Source organism: Canis lupus, chromosome 2, assembly GCF_003254725.2.
Source record: "Canis lupus dingo isolate Sandy chromosome 2, ASM325472v2, whole genome shotgun sequence".
In the NCBI taxonomy this organism is placed as follows: Eukaryota; Metazoa; Chordata; class Mammalia; order Carnivora; family Canidae; genus Canis; species Canis lupus.
The window spans coordinates 19,690,371-19,706,958 of record NC_064244.1 but is presented as its reverse complement, the minus strand read 5'-3'; the positions used below and the strand labels follow the sequence as shown (position 1 = coordinate 19,706,958).

Genomic DNA, 16,588 nt, shown 5'->3' with positions numbered 1-16,588 from the left:
ATTAATTTTTTTAAAAGTTTACTTATTTATTTTAAGTAATAATCTCCATATCCAACGTGGGGCTTGAACTCACGATCTCGAGATCAGGAGTTGCATGCTTCTCTGAGCCAGCCAGGCACCTCTCATTTCTCAATCTAACCAATTTAATTCAATTTCAGTGACAGCAAATATTTTGCATAGAGTTAGGCATACTACTTTATGCAAAAAGGTTTTCTTAAATTTGAAAATGGATAATGAAGGTCTTTCATATTTATCAAATGAAATATCTTACTAAATACTTTTTATTTTTCTAATTGATTAATAACAATGTTAATATTACTGTGCCGGTTTTATTTTTTATTTTTTCTAATTTGGAAATACCAGTAGCAGATACTTTATAAAACTACACAGCTCTTTGAAAGTCACAGAAATTCACACTGATAAACGTGAAGAACTATTTTCCAGTTAGGGTTCACTTAAATAGTTTTCAGATGTAGAATATAAGGTTATATCAAATACAGACAAAAACTCTAAGAAAGCAAACCGACAACTGCCCATCAATCATTTTGGAAACACTGACCTAAATTCCTAAAATAAAAACTATCAGAGAAACACATTCTAGACTGAGCCGGCTCTTAACTTTCATCTTCAAGTACCCGGAGCCTCTATTAATTCCAAATTTTTGCGCGTGGAAATGAAATGTTTCTCAGAGAATGCATGCAATAGAGTGGAATAAATAATCATAAAGACATATATTTATTCATTTGCCCACATAACAAATTCCATCTTACTGTAATAATATGATTTAATGCAATAAGGGAAAACACTTTTTTTTTTGTAACAAAGTAATACTCTTCCTATAAAAACAAACAGACCCATGTCAATTAAAAATACTTATATTTTATTTTAAAAAAATAACCCTACAAATCCTTCGAAATAATGATCTAGTTCAAAATAGCACTTGATGTCAGAGCCTGCCACACCCAGATGCTCAAAAAACTCCAGCCTGGGGTCCATTCAATTGTGAACATGGAACACTAGACTCTTTGGGGAAATACTGAAGTCTTAGCACTCTTGCCCAAGTAGCTCCCACAGTTCATTTCAATGAGTGAATCACGCCAGGGTAAGGACAGATGCTGGCTCTTTCACATATTTTCTCAGATCAGGTTTTCATTATAATACTTTATGGTTTTAAACCATTTAAAAATGTGCTCAGGGCACTTTTCCCAGCTACTTTCAAAAACCGGTAAAGAAGAGGGCACGCCTCCCAGAATGAATCAGGGAGCACCCAGCTAAGGACGTTTTTTTCTACATTTCTTCAGGGTCCTCCTCACCCCCCCCTCCCCGCCCGCTCGACCTCCACCCATGAAGGCTTTGACTCCAGCATTTGAAGCTTTTGACTCTTGTCAAAAGACCATCAACAACACATTGAGCTTGGTTGGAACTAAGCTCTCTAGGTCAAGACTGGTTGGTTCTGCATTCTGACATTCTTTGGAACTGAACATACTGTCTGAGTTAGACCACACCTTATGGAAAATGAGGGCAAATCTCAAACACTCCGAGGATTTGTTGATTTTCTAGAGGATATACCCTGTTGGCATTACCCAATACCACTGACTTCTGACTCTTGAGGACCTCCATATTGAGAAACAAAGTCGCATATTCTCAAGCTGTGTTACAATCGAGTTCCATTTGTAGTTCCTTTAGATGACTAGCAAGATTGAGAGGCAACACTTTGAGAAGTGATATAGATATAGATGGTTTCCTCCTACTGTCCACCAAAGGAACTGTAATTCTACTAATATTCCTGATAATGAGATCAGGGCCACAACAATAGAGTTGTGAGCACAAAATTGCTATTTTTAAAAAAGATTTTATTTATTTATTTGTCAGAGAGAGTGAGAGAGCAAGAGAGAGCACAAGCAGGGGGAGTGGCAGAGAGAGGGAGAAGCAGGCTTCTCATGAGCAGGGAGCCTGATGTGAGACTTGATCTCAGGATCCTGGGATCATGACCTGAGCAGAAGGTAGACGCTTAACAGACTGAGCCATCCAAGTGCCCCTAAAATTCCTATTTTAATAATGTGTACTTTTTGTCTGATTATGTACTCTAAATTGTAAAACTGACATATGTTTTCACAGTGCAGGAAACCAAGTGACTTAACTGAAGTCTGACTATTAAAAAAAATGTCTGAGAGGGGGTATCCATATATTTTCATTTTGGTTAATATTTATTTTAGCATGCCAAGAATCGAAAAGAGATCTCCCAGATTTGTTTTATTGGAAATTGCCCCAAATGTTTTTATGCTTCTTCTCTTACCTGGAGCCTATAGATTGGAGAAGTAGCCTCAAGTGATTAGTTAACAACAAAAGATCAGCATCATGTAAAAAGATCCTTCTCTTTTTTTTTGAAAGACTGTTTTTTGTCTATATCTATATTTCTTTCTGTCTCTATATATTGAAAACCATGTGTGCATTCATGCCTCCCACTCCAGATTAGAACCACAAGAAATACTCTAGTTTTCTTCCTTTCTGTATTTGTGCTTTTCTTCTATGACATTGAGAAATATTGCTGCCATTATAGCCATCATACCTGCTTACATCTTCCATCTCTCTGAATATTGTTATCTTAAAAAAAATTTCGGAGTGTAGTTGACACATTACATTAGCTTCAGGTGTACAACTTAGTGCTTTGACGAGTATACACATCATGCTATGGTCACCACAAAGTATAGCTACCATCTGTCCCATTACATTGTTACTATAATGTCACTGACTGCGTTCCTCATGTTCTGCTTTTATTCCTGGTACTTACTCATTTCATAATTGGGAGACTGTGTCTCTCTCTCGCCTTCACCCATTTTGTCCAACCCCCATCCCCATCCCCTCTGGCAACCACTAGTTTGTTCTCTGTATGTAGATTCTTTTTGTTTATTCAATTTTTTTTTAGATTCCATTTATGAGTAGAATCATATGGTATTTGTCTTTCCTAGTCTGACTTATAACTTAGCATGATACCCTCCAGGTCCATTCATGTTGCCTCAAATGGCAAGATCTCATCTTTTTGGGGGGTTATGTAATATTCTAGTGTGTGTGTGTATGTAGGACAGAGCAATATATTGTATATGTTGTAATATTGTATAGTAATATATATAGTAATATTTTATCTCTCTCTCGCTATATGTGTGTGTGCGTGTGTGTGTGAGGTCTATGTATATATATATAGATCTCACATTTTCCTTCTCCATTCAGAAAGACTAACTCTTTGTTACTTAAATTGGATGCACACTTGATTGGAGTTTCTCAGAACTACAAAGTCCCAGGCCCCACCCCAGAAGCTGGATTACCACGAGAAGCCCAGGTGATTTGAATCCACATCAGAGTTTGAGAAACACCAGACTAACTCACCAGGCCACAGATGACAAAGACTCTGGAATCTGGCATGTTTTATTTTCCAGATTGATAATCATTGGGTGCAGCAAAAGCTGGGCGTCTACAGTGACAACTGGCCTTGCCCTGCGGGGAGAAGACACAGGGTTACAATGAGCCACAGGAGAGACACCCCACTTCTAGAGGCCTCTGCCAACATTCCCAGCCTTTGTACCAAGATTTTGCCTTCCTGGGTGAACAGGTGGGCTCCAGACTTAATTACCTTCAAACACGTGTGGGCTTATGGCTTATGGCTACAAATCAAGGATGCTGTGGGTCTGTCAAGCAAAACGGCATTCACAGACCTGCTTTGTTTATGGAGTGGACTCCAGGTATTTTGGGGATATTGCTGCGAAGTGCTGTGCTGGGATCTGCTACATTCGGGTCTGAGGAAATGCATCATCCTCTATTTGCTCCTGCCTGTAAGTACTCTAGGTTTGCAAATTTTCTTTCCTGCTGGGTTGATGGTTTTTTATTTTGATTGATAATTTCCTATCCAAGCTTTGTAGGTTTAGCTAAACACATCATGGTGGGTTGGCAAGATCACTGTGTACTTCACACAGAGCCGAGGTTCTCAATCCTGACTGCACGATGTATGCACCTGTGGAGTTTTCAGACAGGTGATATGCCCCGGCCCCACTACAGACGAAGTGCATCAAAACCGCAGGGGGTCGGGGCCAGGCAGGCATCAGAAGGTTAACCAAGCCCTCCAGGTGGTTCTAATGCGCAGCAAACTCCATTTTAACCCCCCAGGTGAGGATAACGAGACAAGTGAGTAACTCACTGGGGAAGGGGATGGGGCAATTTTTAAAGCTCTGTTCCAAGATAGGAGAGTTCAGAGCCAGGACTCCAGATGACAACATGAAAAGATGGGTAACTTTTCCTCTGATGGGAGGGGAGGCAGTGCTTCGGGCCAGTGTGTGAAACAGTTTCATGATTACCACATGGGCCCCAACTAGGAGGGAGGAGGCTGGCAGCCAGCATCTGACCGTGATGTAGGTCTGACCCCTGTGAAGGAGTGAGGGAAGGAAAGAGGACTGTGTGGTGGAGTTAGACCCTAGCAGCTGGAATATGAGTTCATCAGCCCTGAGTGGAGCATCGTTCTGGCCACTGCACACATAGCCTCATCCTTAGATACTTGAGCTTTTCATTCATCTGATCCTCTATAACCCGAAGCAGTGAGGGGCCGGTCTACACCAGCCTATGTGTATGTATGCCTTGGGATGGTTGAAGGTGAAAATCTCACTTACTTGGGTAAACCTAACTTTAGAATTGCTCTGGGGGTGGGGCTAGGTTAGCAGTGCCCAGAACACCCAGGACTGCTCTCTGCCTTTTGTTTTGACATCCCGATCTAGTGTCCTGAATTCCTAGAAAAAATTTTTTTTTCAGAAGAAAAAAGAATCTAACATTTTTGGAGCACCAGCTGTCTACTATAACATACAATTCTGTGTACTTTACCTGCAGATTCTCACTTAATCCTCTTCACAAAAATAAACTCCTAAAGCAAGTACTGTTGTCCCCATTTAACAAATGAAAAATCAGAGGCTTACAAAATTGTAGGAACTTGCCCAAGATGACACATGAGTGAGTGTGTGGAACGGCTAGGGCTTTGAATCCAGATCTGTCAGGTATGAACTGTTATTCATGCTTGCTTTTGGAATATCAATTCCTGGCACATTCCATTCCCTTAGTCTCTACACCTGATTTATAGGAACCAGGGTAAATAGTAACCTCTTCCCACTGGTACCCTTTCTCTATAAGCACATTTCAATGCATTTCCAAACCAAAGAGAAGAATTCAGACCTAGTAACATCTAAGGAATGCATCCTGTTTTAAGTTCTGCTGAGATTCATATCTTAATTTCACATTATGTTAGTAGGGACTAGAAGTTTGGTCATGAGGATGAGAATAAAAAGGCAGAGAGATGAAAGAAAGGAAAAGAGTGGAGAGCAAAGATTCCTCCAGACTTAAAAAAAAGTATCTAATTGTTTTCCAAAATAAAGAGGTGGCATAGACTCTTGAAGGTAAAACTAGTGGCAGAAAGGAAATGCACTTGAAACAGTTAGAAGGACCTTTGCATACCACAAGCCACGTACCTGTAAACAGCTACTTTTCCTGTCCCGAATGCACCTACGATTAAATCTAAAAAAGACAAGAACTCAGAACACATGTACATATTTTACAGAAACAATCTAAGCTCATCATAAATAGCATATAGAGCATCCTGAGATGCTGATTGTAGAGTGAGGCACATCCAGCGGGAGCAGCAAATTGCACCTTCCTGAAGACATTCAGGAAAGGATGTTGGAACTGCGCTGTAACTCTGTGGGACACACAAACCAGTAGATCTCAGTCTCTTCTAGACTCGGGAATGTCAGCTTTCTAGAAATGTTTTAAAAATACATTATAACACCATTCCTCTTATCCTCCACACTGGAGGCCTGCACATTAAGGAAAAGGAAAGGGAAAAAAAACCATATGCTCAGTGCTTGTATGTACCGGGCATGTTACACACCTTGTTTTCCCATTCCTTTCACCAACGACCCTGTGAGGCAGATGTCATTACCCGTGAAGTGGGACATTTTGACTGCCTTTTTGACATGACCATTTGCTCTTTATGAATAGTGTGGATGGTGAGTATCCTCTTGTCAAAGTGATTGTAGTTTATGAAATAATTGGTGTCATTATAATGATCTTAAATAACAACAACAGCGATAATAATAATAATACATGTTGAATACTTACTCTGATCTGGGAATTCTTTTGAAGAGTTGACCTTGATTATTCCTTACAAGAAGCTAGGAAGTCTCTACTATTTGCACAATTTTGCAGGTAGGTAAATTGAGGCTTAAGAGGGCAAACCTATAAATTCACTGGAGTCCACACTAGGTGAGAGGTGGGGCTGGTCTACAGCAGTGCCAGGCACTAGAACAATCTTAGGCTGTCTGAGGGGTAACGCTCACACTGATCACAGCACTTGGCTAATACATGGGTAAAGCGGTCTGTTTCTGTATATCTAATCTATAATGGTTACTCTTGTTAAATGCCACCAAACAAACATACAAATGACAATGGCTGAATCTCCAGAGTAAAATTTAGATGTAGATGTGAGAAAACTGGACCTGGTAGAAATAACAGCCACAGAAGAAGACTTACAACATTTGAGACCATAAGTGGTTAATCCTAGCAGAGCAGAAATGAAAATGAAAAAAAAAAAAAAAAAGAGAGAGAGAGAGAGGAACTTATCTGGCCTGTCCATATGGAAAACCGATCAAGAAATTGGTCTAGTGGAGTTTGCACAAGATGATGATTTGTAGCCACATTCCCTCAGCAGCCACCTTTCCTGGATGTAGGAGCAGCATCGGACTGCAAGCATGATTCCCCTTGGAGGGCCGGAAGTGCCCCTGGCCTGAGCCCTCAGCTAATGATGGATGGAAGCAGGCCATAACCAGGGATGACCGCTTCCTTACCCCTCCAAGGGGATAGCCCTGAGGCATGCGTTCTTCCCCATGTCTCACATGTCCCCAGCTCCCTCTGCCCACTGTGTCAATGTGCTTCATAACCATCTTCCTTCCTCTACCCTCTACCCTCCTCCCTTGGCAATGTTTCTTTGGACCATTTCTCACATGACCTGCTTGCTTTCTAATCCTTGTCTTAATGTCTGTGCTGGAAGAACCCAACATAAGACCTTCAAAAAAAAAAATGGACTCAAATATCTTCAAGGTTAAAACCACAGTTGAGATGTCTCGTGTTTTAATAGACATAGAATCAGATTCAGATGATAGGTTTGAGACTGGACTCCAAAGCTCCATGTCTAAAAAAGTGTATATGTGAATGTTTGAAAAAGTCAAATGAAGGTCATCTTCAAGAGATGATCAAGAGATCATCTCTTTAGGGGTGAGATTAAAAGATGCATTAAAAAAATCGACAATTTGAATAATTATGGCTTTGGAATAAGAGTCTTTTCCAAAGTTCAAGTCTTTGAAGCCAGAAGCCAAAGTTTCTGAGTCTACCAATTTTTAAAATTACATCAGTTTCAGCTTTTTCAAGTATTTTCACTTTTATTTTTTCCTGTTACATTCATCTCTTCCAGCATATCAGTGCATTTTTTGCTCTGTCAGAGGAAGAAGAGCTACTGATTTGAAGAAATGTGAACTCTATTCTCCGTGTGTGCCGTGGACTCCAGTAGTTACACAAGACTGGTGGCCCCCAGATGGATCCCTGCTATTGATGAGACATCAGACAAGAGAATTCTATTACAAAAACTGATTCGAGAGGAATTATGTATGTGCTTTGTTTTTGGCTCCAAATATGATGAAATAGGAATATACCAAGATTAGATCTTTTATAAAAGAGGAGTTTTAAGAATGGACTTCTCTGGAAATGGCAAAGAAAAAAGACTGTAAACTTTTCCAGGGCAGGGATCTTTCTTCAAGCTTGCATATCACAGATACTTCATGGAAATAAATGAAGAAAGAAAGAATCTGCATCCACAGTACCAAGCACTGGGCCAGATTTGGAACAGAGGCTTTATAATTGGAGAATAAGTAATAACAAGACAATGTACTAAAGATAAGAGAGGAAGAAAATGGGCCAATTGTTAACACAGGTTAATGGAAACCATAGTTAAATTCTGCTGGATTTTTCCATATGTGAGTGTGCATGCACACACACACACACACACACACATAGAAGCTCCAGATTCTAGAACACTCCAGAAAGCAGTATAGAAGCTGCATCATAACTAGATCATTGTAGACAAGAAGCTGAGAGACATCCCCTAACAATAATGAGCAAGAGGCCTTTTTCTTTAGGAAATTTGGTTTCTGTGCCTGAGGGTGGGAAGTTTACTACTCTGGGAACATAAAGTAACTGGCAAAAAAGGCCACAATTTTCTTCATGAGAATGTGGCTACAGTTATTCCGAGGCCAAGAAAACAGTTATCTACCAGGAAAGTATGTTTGCCTTTGGAGACACCACCTTGGTAGTGTGCCTGCTGGAAAGGCCAGAAACATTTATGCTCAGAAGCTTAAAATTCTGAGATCTCTCTAGAGGGGAGACTTGATCTGCCAATTTATATTCCTAACCAATTTGCCCTTTCAAAATATGTGATTTGTTTTAAAAAGTACTATGTGGTTTCCATATACATATACATATACATATACATATACATATACATATACATATACATATACATACCTATATAGTTATATGATCTTTATCCATACACAGACTGATGTTTGTGTATATATGTATACACACATGTATGTATACACACAAATACCCATCTATACATGTATGTACATGCATATATACATATATGTATACCTAAATGTACACGTGTGTGCATGTATATATATGCATGCACACACTACTTTTTAAGATTTGCATAATTCCATCATGCTTAGGAATTTAAAAGATAATCTGAAGAGAAAGTAATTTGGTACTGATACTTGGATTCATAACTCTGCAAACTTTATTTCTTGCTCTGAGATAACAGGTCCTATGCCATTATATAATATTTATTTTCCTTTTTTCTAGAAACTTCTTAAAGGCAGATTCTGAAAACAAAAAAAATTGCCTTTCTTTATACAAGACACAGCTATCTTTTTTTCTTGAAGAAATAAGTGGTGACTAAAATTGGTTCTTTCTCCTTAGTCTAAAACTGGTCCCCAAATGCTGGAGCTCTTTGTTATCACCTCACATTGCCCGAGACACAGTTTATTTTCTTTTCGGCTTTTGATGAAACAACTGCCTACTTTAAAGGATTCAAAAAGGGGAACATTAGCATGAACGCAGGATCAGTTGGCAAGAAAAAATAACCCTAAAAATGTGAGGTCATAGGAGATGTATTACACCTCCGTTCTGTATTTTATTTCTCCAAAATTATTATTACTAAATGAGGAAGAAGAAAAGAGCCAAACTTTTCAAGTGGTGCTTAGACTACAGAGCCTGATTTTTATTAACCTAGGAAGGAAATTTTAGAATTGGAAGAAATTCTATGTGAAAACATCAACTTTGTTTGAGTATGGGCGTACGTGGGCAGGAGGGAGTGGTTGGAGGAGAGAGAGGGGGGCCGATGGGAGGGGAGGCAGAAGGAAGAGGGGTGACACAAATGCGTTAAAAGATCACCTAGAGTCCTTTAGTGGAAGTCCCTTTGGCCAGCCGAGAGCCTACGTTTCACAAGATGTAAGTCTTCTTACCTGCCACCCTCTTACTTTTCCTTGCTACTATCCCGTTTTGTTGAGAAATGTACTAATGCTTATGTCTGTAGCCAAAAATGCCATCAGAACATTCCTTTTCTATTTTGAAATTAAGACTCATTTACTAATTTAGAATAATCCTAGCCAATGAGAATTGCTGTAAGGAACTTGAGAAATACGGGAACATACAGCTAATAGTTGTATAAAAAGATTACGATTACTCAAGACAGAAGGCCACCTCAAATGTGACCAAAACAAATCACAAAGGAATTTTACAGTTAAATTCTTCTGCAAAATATCAAAGCAGGGTCCAAGGAGAAATGAAAGAAACAGAGGAAGACATTTATAATCTATATGCCTGACCAAATGTATTTTTCAATGCTTACAAGAATGTCTGCAACGTAGTAAAAAATAATTATTATTAACTCTAGTTCATACTAAACACATATAAATTAATAATAAAACTATAAACATTCTAATATAAAGGTTGTAAAGAGGAAATGCACATCAAAATAAATAGTTAAGACCAATAGATATGTAGAGAGATGTTCAGCCTCATTAGTCAGTTAAAGGATCCAAATGAGAGGAACAATGAGTTATCATTTTTGACCTCTTGACTGGAAGAGATGAAAGAATCTTGGCAGGCAGTGTTGGGTGGAGAGCCAAGGACTGGGCACTCATGCTGTCTGTGTGCGTTGAGGGTAAATGGGCACGATTTTCTTGAAAGGTAGTTTGCCAGTGAGTCTGACAATGCAAACCTTTGACCTGTGATTTGCACTTCTAGGAATCTGTCCTGAGGCCATATGGGACAATCCTGCAGAGATGTGTCAGGCAAAAGCTAACTTTCTAAACACTCTGAATATACAAATTCCTTTGTTGCAATAATCCCACGAGGTGCATACTCTAATTATTCCCATTTTAAAATGAGGTAAAGGAGGATCAGAGAAGCTAAACAGTAGGAAACAAGGCCAAGTTTAAACCCAGGCAGTCTGGCTACAGGGCTGACATGTTTTCCTATTTTACCAGGCTGCTTCCCAGAAGCACGTCTATGGGCCATTGTTTCTCTCCTTAAAAAATTTTAAAATAAGGGCACCTGAGTGGCTCAGTGATTGATCCTGGGGTCCTGGGATCAAGTCCCCCATCAGGCTCCCTGCAGGGAGCCTACTTCTCCCTCTGCCTGTGTCTCTGCCTCTCTTTCCCTCTCTCTGTGTCTATTATGAATAAATCAATAAAATCTTTTTTTTTTAAATAAAATTTTTAAAATTAAGGTATATTTTGCACACAGTAAATTGCATCCCTTTTAGTATCCTGTTCCAAGATTTTGGTTCAATGCATCCACTCATATGACTGCCACCATGCTCAAGATACAGAACAGCTCCATCATCCTAAAATGTCATCTCTGCTGCCTGTCACCAAACCCTCCCCGCCCCTTGCCCTGGAGGCCCCTAATCTGTTTTCCAGAACGTCAGAGAGAGGGAAGCATAGAGCATGTCGCTTTTTGGGTCTGGCTTCTTCCCCTCTCATCAGGGAGTTGTCTGCCATGTTGTGTGTGTCTTGAGCTCATTCTTCTTTCTTACTCAGCTGCTCCACTTTGTGAATGGCTCACAGAGTGTCCATCCCTGGCTAGTGGACACTTGTGTTGCTTCCAGTTTTGGGAAAGTCACTATAAACACATGTATATGGTTTTATGTGTTCGCAGGCCACTCATGATTGGTAAATTCACTTGTTGGATCTCTCCAACATCCTTGAAGTCCTCTTTGAAAGCAGTGCTTTGTTTCAACTGGAAAATTACTGAATGGAGTGTAAAAATCAGGAATTCTAAATTCCAGTTCACTTCGCCACTCATTTCCTGATGACTCTGGACAAGTCACTCTCCTCTGCCAAATGTCTGGTGAGATCTCCAAGGTTCCTGTGTGGTTCCAGAAAGCCATAAGTTCTGCAGAATTGGTGGGAGCTGCATGACTGTGCCTTCTCTGCCCTGGTGCAGTCCAGGATGCCTCTGTGACTGTCGGTCAGCTTTGCTCCTGCAGAGTTGGCTTCTTCTCTTGCCTCCATGATAGGATGGCCAGTTTCTGGCTTTCTCCCTGGCTTACCCAGACTCAGGCATTAGACCTGCTTACCTCCATGACTCAGCTGCCTGAACAGATCGTCCAAAGACTCCTGGCTCCCATCTTAATGTTACTGATGCTCACAGTTCACAGTATCTCCCCTCCCCACCAGGCCCTTCTCACTGTCCAGGCAGCACATATCAGTGTTTTCAAGATGAATGATGCCCAACCAGCAGGATGGTTCACCTGGACCCCACCTGGGCTCTGCTTATTTTCCTATGGGGATGCTCTTCAGAGAAGCGGTGGGATTGAAGGTGATGTATAAGACAATGGGGTTAAAGATGGTGAGTAAATATGGCAATGTTGACTTGTAAGTAGGTTATGAAATTGGCTTAAATGTTCGGCACCAGAGAAACAGCTCGTGTCTGTGGGAAGCAGGCATTTAGATAAGTCTACTTGAGTTTGGCAAATGCATTAATCTAAAAATAGAGGCCGCCTTTCTTCCTTGCTTTTTTATTGCAACATGCAAAATATTACTGAGAGGAAGGTTATGAGTTGAGGAAGAAATGCTTGAAAAAAAAATGCATGGTTTTATCCCAGAAAGTAATAATCCTAACAATCTGTCTGAAATGCTTCCAAATGAACTCTGAAGAAAAACATTTATGAGTTGGAATGCAGTATTAGGTTGCAACATTCTAATTTACTGAGAGTTTATTTTCCTTTTTAAAAAATCCCACACAAAATAAGGGTGAAATATCAAATGATGAGTCCGCCTTAGGAAAACAGTTTTCCAAATGTTATTGGCATCCCGCAGCTGCAAGAATTGCCTCTTTCCCTCTGCTGTTTGCTTAATGCTTTACTTGTTGCATTTGTTGTCACCATATCAAAGGCATTTCACTTTATCCATGGTGTGGCCACACTTCCAACATGTGTGCTGTTCAGTCAGTTGCTAAAAGTCTTGGAGAAAACTCTGTTTCTTTAGGAATGGTCCCATTTATAAGTGGCTGCCTACTGGGAATGATTTCACAGTCTTCTAGAGGAGCTTGGTATCTCAAAGACATTTGCCCCACATCCAGCCTAACAGATAAAAGACTAGGATTAAAACCTTGTGGGACTTTATGAGTTTGCTAAAGTGTCAGGGACTGAATTGTGTCCCCTCCCCCAGAGTTTATATGTTGAAGCCCTAACCTCCAGTAATTCAGAATGTGACTTTAAAGGGCCTTTAAGGAAGTAATTAAGTTGACATGAGGTCATGAGGGTGGGCCCTAATCTAGTAGGACCGGCAGAGACACTCTGAAAGGGAAGACCATGTGAGGACACAAGGAGAAACTGGCCTTCTAAAAGCCAAGGAGAGAGGCCTCAGAAGAAATGAGCCCTACCCATATCTTGATCTTGGACTTGTAGCCTCCAGAACCCTGAGGAGATAATTGCTACTGTTTGAACCACCCAGCATGTGGTACTTTGTAATGGCAGCCATGGCAGACTGATACACGAAGATACACACTGATAGAGTTGCAAGGGAAGCAGGAGAGGAAGAGAAGAACATTTATGCAGTGGTTCCCACATTCAGGCTCCTTATTGAACACCCACCATGAGCCGAGTTCTGCCCTAGCCACCAAAGGTTCAGCAGAGGGTGAGTAGATACACTCCCTTTCCTTGAGGCACTTGAGTCTATCAGCCATCTCTCCGAGGGGGCTTGTAAAAAACTCGGCCATTATGTCCCCACCCCTACCCCAGATCAGAGCTCCTAGGTGTGACCTACTTCCCCAAGTCACTAATGTCCAGATAAGAATAAGTATCTTAGGTCTTTCCTCACCACACATCTGAGAAAAGGAGTGTCTTTCTGCAGCTGGCATAGAGGAGTCATCCGGGACAGAAAGAAAAGGAAGCTGGGGATCAGAGGGGCTGAGTATTGCCCCAGTGAGCTTCACCTACCTCAAAATTTAGCCTGAGGGCTGGCCAGACCCTGAGCTAGCTAGCTTGCTTGGTTGCTTGCTTGCTTTCATTCCTTTTCTTTTCTTTTTCTTTTTTAAAATTTTATTTATTTGAGAGAGAAAGAGAGCACGCATAAGCATGGGGGGCAGTGCAGAGGGAGAAGCAGACTCCCTGCTGAGCAGGGAACATGATAGGCTGGATCCAGGACCCTGGGATCATGACCTGAGCCTAGCTGAAGGCAGACACTTAACTGACTGAGCCACCCAGGTGCCCCGACCCCGAGCTTTCTCTTGTATGCTTGTGCTCTCATAAATTTCTGTTTGGGTTGGTAGTTTTTTGGAAACCAGCTATTAATAACATCAGTAAGAAAATAAAAATCATGGCCATATAGAAAGAAGAGCATTACATGAACAATGTTTGCAAGATGAAGTACTGAGAAGGATTTTGGTTATGTTAGTTATTTTGAAAATGTCTCATCCCTTCTCTTGTAGGAAGTTTGTGGCAAGAATTACCCGAGTCATCATGTTAAGGCACAGATCTGGTTCAAAGAGCTTGGACCTCTGCCTTAGAGCTAGATTCTGAACCCTCCCACCTCCATTTGATGTGTGGTGTTAAGAAATTACAACAATTGACTATGTAGAGTTCTTTATAGTTTGCAAACTGCCTTTACAACAGTCTTGAGGGGTGAAGAAGCTGAGGTCAGGAGATGTAAGTGGTACATCTGAGGCTATAGAGATGATAATGATGCCTGAAGAAGTGAGAATATGGGTCTCCTGGCTCTAGTTTGGTGATGTTTCTATCACACTGGCTGTTGGGCCTCCTGGCTTAGCAGTTTGAACAGCAATTGACATTTAAATGTCCAGTGAATACAGAGCTAGGGTCAAGTGTTCTACTAGGGTTAAGGGCTCTGCTTGCATCACTTGAATAGAGCTTCTTATGATCCCAGGAGACGATGTCAAAGTTTATTTTAAAGGGCATCATCACCTCTGCTTACATTTCCATTCTCATTCTGCACAGGAATAAAATAGCTTACTGGATTTAAGTAGAGCTGGAAGATAGTGACCAGGTAAAAAGAGGAGAGCAACAACAGTTTATCTGCCTAGGTATGTGGCTGTGAGGAAATTCATTCATTCATTCTTTCATTCATTCATTCAATCATTCATTTACGTTCACATTCTACACATATTTACTAGGTGTCTTTAGTGCCAGCTATTACTTTGGGCACAAGCGATTCCATAGTGAGCAAAACCAAATCCAGCACTTGCCCTCACCTAATACAGTGTCCCAGTCTAGTGGGGTGAAATAGATATTTATTAAATAATCACACAAATGTGTAATTTCAATCTGAGGTAAGTGTTGTTAGAGAAAGGACAAGAGTCAGGGAAGACTTCCTAAGGAAGTGACATTTGAACTGAGTTCAAAAGTGGGAAGTGAACTCCTGGGAAAATGTCCAGGGTGTACAACGGCAGAAGGGATGCCTCAAGTGAATTGCTCTAAAATATGGCTTTTAAATTACATATTAATAAATTAAAAATGACTTTTAGCAAGCATATGCAGTGGGAGGTCAGAAATAATGCAGAGGTTCTAAGTCCAGGAGAACTTCCTCTCACTCCTCCACATCCTGCCCCTCACCCATTAAAGGAACCGTGGCAAGGCATTGTGTTTTTATTAAGTACATCTTTACAAGTAAGATCAAGTGTAAACGATATCCTGTCATATTTACTGTTGCCTTGGGTTTCGTAGAGAAGCCAGCTTCTATGATTGAGTATTTAGAAGGGGATTAGTTCAAACTTAAACTGACAGACGTGCGTTTCTGGTCCAGCACACGGAAAGCTTGGAAGTCACCACTCCATCTTCACAACAAGTAAAAAGCTGAGTAAACTGAAAAAACCAACAGCTCTTCCTAGATCCATAAGAGGAGTTAGGTAACAGGGCAAACTGCTGCCCCCAGACTGGAGCAACTGACAGGCAAATACAGTGGACCACTTGTTGGAGTGGCAATCTCCAAGGGATCCAGTGCTGGATGCCGAAACCTGAGCAGCAGTTGAACTGCTGGAGGCTCAGTGTGGATGACTCTGGGGATTAACAACTCCATAGGATCTGGTCATGGAAGGTATGCATTTGTGAGTTTTACCTTGTGGATCTCTGCCAGGTTCTAACTGACCCAGGGGAAGGGAAATACTGACTCTAGCCCACTTTTGACATCCTGCCTACCATAAAGAAGAAGACTAAGAAGCATGTGTAAGTTTACAGTCCAGAGGCACAGGCTCACTAAAAGACAGACCTACTCATAGGATTATAAAACACTTCCCCTCCCCCAATGCCTACCACTCTATTCCCAAGGCCTATTTATGGCAGTTCCTTTTATTCAGTATATCATGCCTAATTATAAGAATATTACAAGACATGACTAAAAGGCAAAAAAATATAGTAGGAAGAGAAAGAGAGAGCAAACCTTAAAACCAGACTCCTACATGGCAGGGATGTTGGAATTATAAGACTTGGAATTTAAAACAATTATGATTAATATGCTAAGGGCTCTAAAGGATAAAATACAGCCTATAAGAACAGATGCTCAAGGTAAGCAGAAAGATGGAAATTCTAAGAACCAAAAATAAATTATAGAGATCAGAAACTCTGTAACAGAAATGAAGAATGTCTCTGATGGACTTATTAGTAACTTGTACACAGTAGAGGAAAGATATCTAAGCTAGAGGGTATATCAATAGGAACCTTCCAAACTGAAAGGCAAAGAGAAAGTAGATTGGAAAAAAACAGAACAGAATATCCAAAGGCTGTGGGACTACAAAAGACGTAACATATGCATAATGGGAATACAGAAAGAGAGAGAGAAAAAAAAAAAAAGAAACAGAAGAAATGTTAAAATAATAATGATGAATATTTTCTTAAAATTAATGTCAGATACCAAACCAAAGATGCAGGAGGCTCAGAGAACACTAAAACAGATAAATGGCAAAATAACTACACCTATGCATA

At 40.5% G+C, this 16,588-nt stretch overlaps 1 protein-coding gene across 1 annotated transcript in view; it reads right to left on the bottom strand.

Moving 5' to 3' along the window:
* Positions 1-16,588, bottom strand: part of ITGA8 (integrin subunit alpha 8) — a 168,814-nt gene that overhangs the window by 70,538 nt on the left and 81,688 nt on the right. Inside the window, exons 14-15 of the mRNA XM_025445066.2 lie at positions 5,502-5,547; positions 3,385-3,492 (exon numbers count right to left, since the gene is read on the bottom strand). Coding sequence (XP_025300851.1) covers positions 3,385-3,492; positions 5,502-5,547 — 154 coding nt within the window. The remainder of the gene's footprint in view (positions 1-3,384; positions 3,493-5,501; positions 5,548-16,588) is intronic.